Below are 12742 nucleotides of genomic sequence, written 5' to 3'. Positions count from 1 at the left end.
GAGGCCAAAGAAGGAATAATGCCGCGTTCAGGGACTCAGATTAGACTCGTACATCCGGTCTTCGCGGTTTGAATTGGTCATAAAACACAAATCTCAACACTTTTGGGTTGTAAAAGACTTTGTGTTGAAAAGTTGTGGAGACACAAGGGCTCACATGATAACCTATGTTAGTCAACATTTCCTAGCTTAAGTTTTGTTTTTATATAGCACATGTGACTAATTATGCTTTTTTTTAAAAAGTCATGGGGACAAAATTCCCATTTTCAAAGTGGTGGGGTCATGTGTGAATGACACCTCAACTGTAAGCCCTTAAAACACAGTAACGTCAATTTATGAAACCAGTTCAACCAAAACACTGATTTATTATAATTAAGTTTAAAACCATCCTGCTGTGCTTCACAATAAGCAAAGATTGCAAGTAGGGGTTGAAATTAATTAACATAGTTCTGTGTAGCAGAAAACAATTTGCTTCTCATTGCTTTCTTATTTTATTAATAATCTCTTGACCCCCTTAGATTTAATTTCCAGAAACCACAACATAACATGTAGGCCTGTCATCCTAACTACCTTTTATTGATGCTGAAAAAATTGAGCTGCGAATAACGTTTTAGTCTATCAGCTGATTCCCTTTTCAATTAATAATTTCATCTATAAAATGTGAAAGAAAAACTGAAAAAATAGATATTAAAAGATAAGAGAAAAACAGCAAATGATCACATTTGTAGAGGATATGTGAAGGAATGGATAGCAGTCCTACATGCTTTAACTGATGTTTTGAAACGAATGATGATTTACCACAATATTTCAGCAACACTTCACAAACAACATCATCAGAGCTCTGATGTCTGAGGATGTCGATCTTCCTGCTCCACTGCTTCGTTTTAGGTTCACGCCGGTGAGTTCTACTATTTCCGATGACACTTGAACGTCACATCATCTCCCATTGAATGGTTTTCCCTTGTGCCCAATATGGCCGACATCACAGGCTGAGGCTGAGGAGAAAACACACCATCTGGCTCAGCACCAGCTGGATAAAGCTGCTCTCGTTTTTATCACTCAATCAAGTCTTGTGAAAAATATATTTTTAAATTTAACGATTTAGACACAAATAGCGACTTTGCATCGTGCAGCTTAACCTTTGAACCTCACACACAATGAGAAGGAATCTGGCGCCCTCTATATAAAACATGCATGAGTCTGTATATTGACTTGTATTACCTGCTGTTTATACATGGTGCATGAAAGCCTATTTGACTTCCTGTGGTATCAGTCTTGTAACATTTCTAAGAGGGAATAATGGGTCATATATGTAATAAATGGACAGTTAATGATTAATAAAAATGTCTGTTTTTAAGAGAGTAGGGTCAGGCAGAGGAGGCATCCTACATGTTGTTTTTTGATTAAAAAAATAATTAAATTAAAAACAAACAAACAAACAAAAAAAGACCAACAACTTTAACTACAATGTTATTACACTGCAGGTTCAATATGTATAAGACCTTGCACTGAGATTTCTTTACAGTGATTTGCTGACCCCTACTGACATTGATTGCACTGTGCTGCAAGTTTCCCCTGGGGGACATCTCTCTCTCTCTCTCTCTCTCACACACACACACACACACACACACACACACACACACACACACACACACACACGCACACACACTGAGAGAGAGAGAGAGAGAGAGAGAGAGAGAGAGAGAGAAATGTAATACCTTTTTAGTGATGATATCAATATAATTTCCATTTATTTGCCATAAACGGCTGCTGTTGTGTTTCCATATCTTTCTGAAGCTTTATACAGTACATCTGTGATAAAATACTCTAGACTCAATGTTTTTCCACAGGTTATGACTGCATTTCAGTGAATTGTATATTTCTTTATCATAGATCTGTATTTGTATTAGATTAAGAACAAACATGAATGCTCAAATATAACATTGTGTGTGCCTGTAGTTCATAGGAAATAAAACATAAACAGACTACAGTTGGTTGAGAGTTTATTATGAGAGTATTTGAAATCCTTTGAGGGGTACTGAAGCGAGTACAGCTGTAGCCTGCCTCAGGTTTATCCTTCACAAGATCAATCTGAGGGGTCACAGGTTTATGGAAGATTTAAAATGCTAAAAATAAAAAAACAAATAAATAATAAATTCAAATACAATACACATTGTTATCAGAATCTTCTTGCTATGTGTGCCATTTCTGTGACATAACATTGTAAATACACGTGTCTAAAAAACAAGTTTACATTTAAAATCACATTCATTCAAATCGTTTTCTATCATTTAGGCATCTCAAATCTCCCATACAGGATGATAAGTGGGACTAGAAAGAATAAAATAAACAATTATTGCTTTTTTCTTGTGAAGTACTCATAGTGTTCCCACTCTATGAAACAATCTGAGATATTAAGAGAGGGAAAATCCCTCTGGCCTTTTGTGGCCCCAGAGGAAGCTGCATTTTATTGATGACTTGCCAGCAGTGATGTCACTCAGTGGCTAAGTTGCATTGTGGGTAATGTAGGCACCATTTTTGCTTGTTACATCCTTTTTTCACAAATTGCCTGCTACATTTCTTTCATTATATTCTTTTCAGTAATCTTGCTTTAGATTATTTATAATTATCAAGTCGATCTTTGTGCTGCACGTTGGTTCTGACATTTTCTTGTCTAGTGTGGTTTTCTTTGGGTTTTTTTATCAATCAATGCTGTTTTATTTCACTTTTTATTGAAAAAAACAAAGCAAACACCCACATGTATCTGGACAATTATATATATTTTGTTCTAAGTTCTTAAGTTTATGGTTTAAACATCGTTATTTGAGGTCATAATCTTTATGGATTTTAAGATTTGTTTGTGCAGTTTCCCAGAAGTAAGATGCTTAGCATTTCACAGAGTCATGCAGTGACTGAATCATCCTTCAGCTCTCCATGGGTTTTTGTTTTAGTCCACCAGGCTCTTGGCTGAGAATACTGATGGCATCTCTTTTAAAAGTAGAGCACGTCTACAGTTTTACCCATTGAAAGACATGGCTGTAAACTTAACCATTCACAATCAGCTTATTTATCCAACTAATAAATGTTTCAGATTTTTAGAAATTCCTGATCAAAGCAAATGATGTGACCCTATAGCGTCAGTATCACTGCTTATATGAAATAAAGTGCAAAATGTGAATATACAGAGGAAGAAACTTTATTTTTACAGCAGAACCAGAGATATCACTTTTTTATATTTCATGCATTCTTCTTCTCTCTCAAAACCTGGTGCCCACATCACCCACATACAACTTAGATACTGAGTGACATCACTGGAGGCAAAAATCAGATTACATGCATCTTCCTCTGGAGCCACAAAGTGAGCTTTGTGCTACTTTTTAGTACTCCACAAGACCTGTAAACACACTATAATGTGTCAAATCGGTGGAGTTACCCTTTAAATAAACGTTAAACTAAAATTGTGTAGTATTTGCAAAGCAATCCAATTAATATATCTTGTTGTCTGGATGACAGCGGTACACAGAAAGCATTTATTAGTCCTGCTGTGAAAGGTCTGCTGGTCGTGGTTGTCAGCCTCAGTATGTACTCATCTCTTCTCTCCTGTAGCTCTGCTGCTGCTGCTGCTGCTGCTGATGATGATGACGATGATGAATGATCCGCATGTTCCTCCTCTTGCCTCATGATGGCGCCCTTCGCCCAGGCTACTGTGCTGCGTCTATACCTGCCGTAAGAGGCCTAACTCCAGCAGCCTGCTCCAGCTGACACATATGGGCTTTAAGTTGTAGCCTTCACAGGAATCACGCCCCGCCTGGGAGAAGTTGTGGATAGGCCCCCTCTCCCGGTGACTGGCTCTGTTCGTCACATTGCGTCAGAGTAAACAAAACGCTGACGTGAGTCTGTCTCCTCCTTGGCAAAGTTTTCAATTGGTCGGTGAGCTATAGATCTGATTCAGTGGTGGTACAGTGCGGAATCAAGAAGGTGCGCTGACCTCGAGCTGGTGATGAGAGCGGGAGGACAGAATTAGATCTGTGGGCCTGCGCAGCCCTCCAAATTAAAAGTCTCATTACTCTGAGGCAGCTGATCCAACAATGTTATACATCATGGATATTAAGTTGATTTTATGTAACTGCATTATTAGAGAGAGTGCACAGAGGTCGCCAATAATCATTAAAGAACAGTAAAGATGTTCAATTAAAGCCAAATTAAAGCTCATCAGCCGGTCAGAATTAGGCCTCATTGCTCTTTGGTTCATTTCCATATTTAGAACAACGAGGCTACGAGCATTTCCTTTTTTTTCTTTTTTTCGTTTAATCGTATTAATCCGCGCATTATAGCGACATAGACAGTTTCAGAACTATGATGGGGGAAACGGGCGGATCGTTCATAAAGCCACGTAGGCTGACGGCTCTCTGAAGCGGCATCCTGCGTCACCAGCCGGCGTGCTGAAATCACATTACGTGTCTCGTTTATTCCAACAATCAAACGGTCAGGCCGAGGCCTTCAGTGGGAGCGCTGTCATCGCTAACCATTAAGACGCCGGCCCCCCCCCTCCGTATACAGACGGTAATGATTGGAAATGATTAAGAAAAATGAAAAAAATAAAAAGTTACTGTAAATACAGAAAGCCGCAATCTGAGATGAGTCGTTTCAGCACCGGACAGCTCCGGACTCCCCAGAGGCCTTGAACTTGGTCAGCGGAAGCCTGATCCTCCTCCTCCTCCTCCTCTTTCCATCAAGTCATGCGAAACCACCACCACCACCATCATCACCGCCATCACCACCACCAGAGATCACTTCCCAGCTCAGTCATAATCATAAAAGCCTAATTTGACTTATTGATGACGCGTGGGGGAGAAATCCGTCGCGGTCGGGGTGAAATTGATTCCTACCGGTCGTCACATGGTCCGGCGAGAAAGTTCATGAATTCGTGTGTGCATTCACAACATTTCTTTCTTTTCTCTTTTTTTTTTTTTAAAAAAGAAGAAAGTTTGGAAGTAAACTTCCATCTTAGGGGGGAGGTGGGGGAGGGGGGGGTGAGTCTGACGGATGCATCGATGAGGAAGGAACTGTACTTTTATATTCCGGGAGGCAGACTTGATGACGTCTATAGCATCCTTAATGTGACTTATTGGAGGGAGGAGGGAGCGAGAGAGAGAGGGAGGAGGGGAGGAGGGGGGGGCAAGGCTTACGATACATGGATAAAAATCCAAGGCAATCACAGCACAGGACAAAAGTTTAGAGCAGCGATATGTAGACGAACAGACAGCGCACTTTTCCCACCGAGTTTTTTGTTTGGCCGTGCGACCCGTCGAGTCCTTTTAATTGTGCATAAAAGTGAGATAGGCTGTTCTGAGGGGAACATAAGGAGGCGACGGAGGCGCTTCAGCCAGGAAAGAAGTGCCGTGAGAAAGAAACCGTCTCTCTCTCTCTCTCTCTCTCTCTCTCCCTCACACACACACACGACCACAGCCGCGCCCGGATCACATCCTACAGCACAGCGCTCTCCCTGCTTCCCTGCTATAGGTATGTGCTTTATCTGCGGATTGTGAGAGATTCATTGATGGAGAGCGAGATAAAGTAATGGAAACTATTCTTTTTTTTCTTTTTCTGCACTGCATGGAGACCTGCTGTTTTTAATGACTTTGCAGAGGATTCGGCGCGAATGCCACAGTTAAACTTTTACGGAATGGGATGAATTAAAACAGACAGGGATGTTTTTCTTTTTCTTTTTTTTTTTCTCTTTTTGTTGCTTTGAGCAAAGTGGACTCTTTGTTTATTCCAGTTAATGCAAACAGGCTTGTGCTCGATCCGGCGGTGTAGTTTGTGTTGAGAGAAGTAGAACCGCATGTGAAGCTGAGAGAACAAAGAGGAGCATGTTTGTTTCTATATAGTGACTAACCTGTCTCATGTTCCGTGTGTGTGTGTGTGTGTGTGTGTGTGTGTGTGTGTGTGTGTGTGTGTGTGTGTGTGTGTGTGTGTGTGTTTCTTTTTCTAACAGCATGGCCAGTTCGAGTAAAGCGACTTTAATCTTGCTCATCTACGGAATCTTAATGCACTACAGCGTCTTCTGCACACATATCGGACTAAATTACCCTAAGATTAGGTAGGTATGCGCTTCATGCACCTTCACAACCTTTCTATTATAATGGTATTTGTTAAATTCATCCATGTGAAATGCTCCAGATCACTATTTTTTGTTCAATGTCTTCAAGTCTTATTTGCGTATTTGGATTTGGGCACTTCCGTTGTGCGTAATTGCGCACAAACTCATCCTGAATCACTGGAAAACAAAAGGAAATGCAGTGATTTCTGTCACACACAAATGCAAGTCCTGAGTGGAAAATTGCAATGGAAATTGCGTAGAGGTATCTGTCCGGTGGGACGGTTCACAGAACTCCCCTTATTAAAAATGAGAGTGCAGTCAATGCGATGGAGAGCCCTGCGGGATGACGGTGGACTGGCGTCACCAAGGAGACGCGAGGCGAAACGAATAGGAGAGCTTCATCCGTTTAAGATTTATTCTTTTTTTTTTCCTGTGAAAAGCATATCCATAATTTTGGGCGTGGTTCGTATTGATTCTAAATTCCTCGCTAATTTCAGCGTTGTTTGAATAAGAAAATTTGGCCGCACGCCTACAAACAAACGCGAGCATCTTCACACCCATTGTTTCGATTTTTTTCTTTCTTTTTTTTTTTTAATAATTAACGAGGCTGGAGCATCTGTTAAGAGCAGCAGCATCAAGTTGGAATTAAAAACACATCATTTCCCGATGGAGAGAAAAAAAAAACCCATTTAAAGGCAGAAAAACATAATTAAAACATTTTTAAACACATTATTTCTTTTTGGATCACATTTAAATAATTCGTTTTCTGGTTTTTATTTTAAACACCTTCAGACACTTTCCTGCGCATCTCTCGCGCATTTAAACCTCCCACTGCTTTGAGGAGCGCATGCAGACATTTTGGCATTCTTTCACTCCACGCGTCCCACTTGTGCACGGATCAAATTTGTGATGAATGCCCCCCTCTCTCTCCCTCCCTCTCACCCTCCCTCTCCCTCTCTCTCTCTCCCCTTTCCTCAGACTTGACAACGACGCCTTCGATGAGGAAGGGAATTCTTTATCCGACATGGGTTTTGATAGCGAACAGATTGCTATACGAAGCCCACCATCCTTAAACGACGACGCGTACGCCCTCTTCTTCCCACCAGAGAAGAGGTAAACGTGCTCTCACACCGCAGCTTTATGAAGGAGCCTCGGGGCTGGAGTCCATTTTTAATGACTTTTTTTTTTTGTTGCTGTTTGCGATAATGTTTGCTTGCTTTGTTTTACTCTCAGAGTTTCTCATATTATTTGTTCATATGTTCATACCAAGTGGCCTAAAATGTTGCTTCCAAATACTGTTAATCAATAATAATAAAACATGATGGTTGATCATTTTGTCTGCGCTTTTTATTAGTCACTGATGATCTATGTGTTTTGGCGTTTCATCATCTCAGAACAGAAAGGCCTGCTGAGGAGGAATTAGACAGAGCCTTGAGGGAGATCCTGGGTCAGTTAACAGCGAGACATTATCTGCATTCTCTGATGACAACTCGTGCAAGGTAAGGGCATTTCTTATACCTGCAGTCATCACCCTCTCTGTGTGTCCGCGCTGCTGCATCCCTGTTTACCATTTTATGTGTTACATTCATTATTATTGATTCTAATTTCACGTTATCTCTCTCTCTATATAAAAACAAAATAAAACACCTAGACATGTTCAAGACATCCTTTTCGTTTCTGTTGTATCGCGGCGTGGCACTGCGCTCACGCTCGGTCCCCCTCCCTTCAGACTGGAGGGCCAGTGTGTTGTTGAATGTGAGCTACGCTCCGATTTTATGTGCGATCAATCCATAGATTGATTTTTTTGTTTGCCCCTAATGAAAAAAAAAAAAACAACATGCGTCAGAATATGCAATGGGCTGCAGATGAATAATTTATAACGCCTGTAAAACGCTTAAATCGCCATTTCTTTCACACTGTCTTGCTTGCCGCCTTTTATTTTCAAACGATAAAGAAAAAAAAACAGGATAAAAGGCCCGTGAATGCATTATTAATGGTTGTAGGATAAGTTTGCATCGTGGTGACGTAAAAAAAAAAGATTTTTTAAATTTAAATACACAGCAGGAGGCGAGACTCTGCAGCTTTAACTCATATTTTTGCGTCTTGTCGTTGCTGTTTCTCTCTTTTTACAGTGAAGACGACAGCATGGAGGAAGAGTCAGAGCCCCTATCCAAAAGACATTCAGATGGGATCTTCACCGACAGCTACAGTCGCTATAGAAAGCAGAAGGCCGTGAAGAAATACCTGGCAGCGGTCCTGGGAAGAAGGTACAGAGTTAGGAACAAAGGACGTCGAGTTGCCAATTTGTAGCGTTGTTGAAGCGCCCAAGCTGCCCTCCTGTGTATATACATCCAGTCGTTAAATCAAAGTCATTCAGATATATCTGACCAACCAGTGGATTGCGCCTGTGTTCTTTCAACATGTATTTATGTATGAAGTAAAGCCATTAAAATGAATATTTTAATAATAATATCGTTTTTTTTTTCTTTTTGTACAAAAGCACTTGATACCGCACAGTTATACTTTGTGGACCAATATTTTATTTTCATGTTGAGATGTTGAAAACGAAAGAAAATGACTCAAAAAAAAAAAAAAAGAAGAAGAAGAAGAAGAAATCAGAAAAAAAAAGATAATTGTGCACCTTCAACGTTATGCGCTTGAAATCTTTAAAGGTCATCTACATATGCAGAAAATAAATAGATTTTAAAAAGACAATCAAAGTATTGAATGTTATACTTATTTTTGTAACCAACGTTCTATTTTTTTAGTGTTGTTTGTTTTCCAAACAGGCCCAAAGAAGCAGTGAGCATGCTATGTGAGGCATATCCGGCTTATCCTAAATGATAGACGTTGCCCTTGTCCACCCTCCTCCTCGCCCCCTTAACGGGAGCTCTGTGGGTTTGTACAGCTTGCTGCCCCCTCCAGGGGCATTCAGATGGCTTCTGTCTTACAGCCTCTCATTTGATGGATACCTGATTGACTCACACAGTCATTCATGGAACTGGTGGTAAAAAAAAGAAAAAAAGAAAAGGAAAAAAAAAAAAATCCAACCCTCTTTTAAACAAACAAACAAACAAAATAATTGCAGGCTTTTGCAAGGGCATTACTGCCTTTACTAAGGATAAAGGAAGCACTCAACAGTATGCGGCAAACACTGCTTGCTCACTTGCCTCAAAGTCATTTACTGCAGGAGATAAATCATGCTCCATAGGACTGTGTAAAGAATGTCCCACATGTGTGTTATTATGTACAGTATAGAAATGACGCAGTGCACATACTCATCTCAATGTTGTCAGTCAACAGAGTGACTTTGGAGGAATGCGCTTCAGCTGTTGATTGTATTTGGTACGGCGCTGCAAACATCCTGAGAGGACCCAGAACATGTAGGATGCAGGACATGAAGCACAGGTGGAGAGGGGAAGGTAGCACCTGAGTTACAGTTGGGAATATTTATCTCGTCTCTTATTTATTGGTGCATGCGGAAACGGACACCTTGCTAATTATGCTCAGAGAAAACTGCATGCCATCGTGCTTTTTTTTTTTTTTTGGGATTGTGCTATTTGGGAGGTGGGCTGTGCTTAGAGCCCATTTCAGCACCACTCCCCCTCTCAGATGTGTTGGGAATGTGAACAAGGAGGGCTAGAGGTGGTGGAAACTGGTACTGCACTGACTTGTTGATTGCCTTTTTATTTTATTTTTTATTTTTTTGTTACCTCCCCTGCTGCTGTCATTGTGGATATCATAAGTCAAGACACTGGACCCCCCCCCTCTTTTGGCTGATAGTCTTTTTGTCCTGGTAGAGATTTTATAGAGATTATTTTACTTCTAGATCGTGCTGAATAGTTGATATGACAGTGCTGTGGTTCATCGTTGAGCTGATCTGTGTTCATGTGCAGTGAGGGTGTGCTTAGATATAGAGATGAGGAGAGTGTGCAGGAGCTGGAGACAAAGACAGATCGTGTGTGCGTGCGTGTGTGTGTGTGTGAGAGAGAGAGAGAGAGAGTGTGTGTGTGTGAGAGAGAGAGAGAGAGAGGAAAGTTACGTAAGAGACAGGTTACAGCACCTACGAGCTGAGACAGGTTGTCGCACCTGGATGTTGAAACAAAACAAGCCTGCCAGAGTGAGATCAGGGTCAATGAGTCTGATAGAGAATATCAGATGTTGAATTCCCTCCGCTTTGGTATCAGCAGACGGATTAAGAGTGAGCAAAGCCGGACGAGGCCGCTCTGAGTTCCCCCTCCTCCAGCAGGGGGATCTTCCCACTGACTTTTATCAGAGAGATATCCTGCGTATTTATTCAATCTTATGCAAATGCAGCTTTATGCGCCCCTGCAATCCAATCAGTGGCCTGCGTCCCCCCCCCCAACCACCACCATGCACCCGTCATAGAAAAACACTCTTTCTTCAATTCGGCTTCATCCTACAGGCTTTGTGTGAATGCGTGCGGGTGCAGATGTTTGCATATCAGTGTGCAGTTGTGTTTATGCACTAGTGTGTGTGTGTGTGTGTGTATGCGTGTGTGTTTTGATGAGAGGCTGAGTGAACGCGCGTGTGGAGGTGGAAACAGCTTTTGGCTTTGGTGCCTTGCTTCGACGTGAGAAAAAAAACAAACATTTAAATATATGAAAATTCGCCACAAGTGACAGATGGCAATTTTAGTGGCCCTACAATGCTGCAGTCCATTAGCTTACACTGAAACTTCCTTTTACTCTGTTTTAATCGCTCGGCTATAGTCTGCCCCAAGAGTAGTAGAATTAGGCTTTCTTTTTAAAGCATGGCCAATGATCCATTGAGTGGAAAACATTATAAATACTAAAAAAAAAAAAAAAAAAAAAAAAAGAATAGATTGTATATGTTGATGGAGCAGGCAATGTGTGTGTGTATGTGTGCGTGTGCATGAGTTTTGGGGTGTTCAGTGTCTGTGAGAGTTGTGAACAATGACCAGTGTTTGTTACTGTTGATTATGAGGTGTTGTTGATTATTTTGATATTGGTCAGTAGTTTATTAACCAGAAAAAAGAGCCCCGACATCTTATTTACGACTATGTGCATCACTATCTAGACTAAAAGGGTTTCAGAACATGACAGAGATGTTGTTCAGATCATAGAAACTTGCCTGTTGTTGATATTTCTGAAAGCGCCAAACGCCTTACTTCAATGTTTAATCTCTTATCTATCTGAAGACATTGTGTTTTAAAAGTGAACCTTAGTACAAGTGACATCATTATACACACAGGAGTCCTTATATGGGGTTTTACGTTTCTCAATGTTATGGAAGTGTTGTAAGATTTGTATGAATAAATTTTTGTAAACAACATTTTCTAATCAATGTCTAATCTTTGAAACACACTATTTCCTCTAAGATGATTCACGAACCAAGAAAGAGGAGAGCTATAGTATGAGCCTTGTCGCACATTTTTGACTACAGTCTTCTGTTTGCAACTTACATTACAATCTACTTTTGAAAACTTAGTTGACATGGTCACCAAGGGCCACACATTTGTCTGAGACAAACACATTACACACGGCAAAGCGAAACATCCTCCAACAAACATGGCATTGACCACCGGGTTCTGTCAATTTATCTTTCCAAAGCCAGATCAACAGAGATGAAACACAAAATCTGAGAATCTCAAAGCCTTGGTGCACGGTGCAGAGCTGCTCTAACCGATCAGCAAGAGGAATAAACATCGCATGATGCCGCAGAAAGTGTCTTTTATTGATCAACCTTCACCACATAATGACATTCAAGGTGGTTTTCAGACTTTCAAGCTCCAGTTTATAAAATGAAAATGGGGGTTGCACACATCAGCAATGAGTAAATGCGCCCGTGGTTCAGAGAATCTGAAGAAGCATCCAGCATCTCCAAGGAGATCATCGAGATAAGCTCCGACCCTGGACTGAGCAGCCTCCCTCCTCCAGGAACAACAACAACCTCGTCTTTCTCCTCACTCCATCCTCGGCCTTGGAAGTGCAGCTGTGTCCTGTGGGAGAAGGAGGATGGGTGTGGCAAAGGAGTGTGTGTGTGATCTGATCCTCATCAGCCAGCAGTGTGTGTGTGTGTGTGTGTGTGTGTGTGAGTACACAAGCACCAGAGCTCAACTAACCCAATCAGAGAAATGTTGCATGGCAACGGTCCACAAAGGGACACGGTTATGTATACGCATGTGTCAAGTGTGGTTGTATGTGCGGAGAGGGAGTGAGATACGGAGATTGTGTGTGTGTGTGTTTGTGTGTCTGAGTGTGTTTTGCGTGCTATACACTGGCAGACCTTCAGCAGGCTCTGCATTATGTTTGTGAGAGCAGAGAAAGCACAGACACACTGTATGTCTCCCACTGACCAACAGTCGCTGGCACAGGTGGTGAATCTGATGAATGAAATTTAACTAAATATTAAAGGGGCACTATGTAGTTTTGGGATAAGAAATTCAAACCCAGAATTTCAATATTTACAATATTAATAAGATAATATTGCAAACACAGAAATGTGTTTTTCCAAAACTGAATAAACAAGCTGTTCTCAGAGGAAAATGAGCTAGAAAAGTGGCAGGGTCCGCCAAATATAAACAAAACAGTATGAAATTGTCTTTTGAGGTCAGTTTGTTTATTCAGTTTATTCAGTCATGAAAACAAAGATCTTTCT

The 12742-nt window shown here is 41.0% G+C and overlaps 1 protein-coding gene across 1 annotated transcript; it reads left to right on the top strand.

Annotated features, from left to right (window-relative positions):
• Positions 1–5217: 5217 nt before the first annotated feature.
• Positions 5218–11416, top strand: adcyap1b (adenylate cyclase activating polypeptide 1b). The gene is made up of 5 exons (XM_084369988.1): positions 5218–5520; positions 5996–6100; positions 7079–7213; positions 7495–7599; positions 8233–11416. The coding sequence occupies exons 2-5, from the start codon at positions 5997–5999 to the stop codon at positions 8408–8410; spliced, it is 522 nt and encodes a 173-aa protein (XP_084226114.1). The 5' UTR covers positions 5218–5520; position 5996; the 3' UTR covers positions 8411–11416.
• The last annotated feature ends 1326 nt before the right edge of the window (positions 11417–12742 follow it).

Source organism: Pagrus pagrus (assembly GCF_965226575.1).
Source record: "Pagrus pagrus genome assembly, chromosome: 12".
Lineage (NCBI taxonomy): Eukaryota > Metazoa > Chordata > Actinopteri > Spariformes > Sparidae > Pagrus > Pagrus pagrus.
This window is presented reverse-complemented; position numbering and strand designations above follow the sequence as displayed.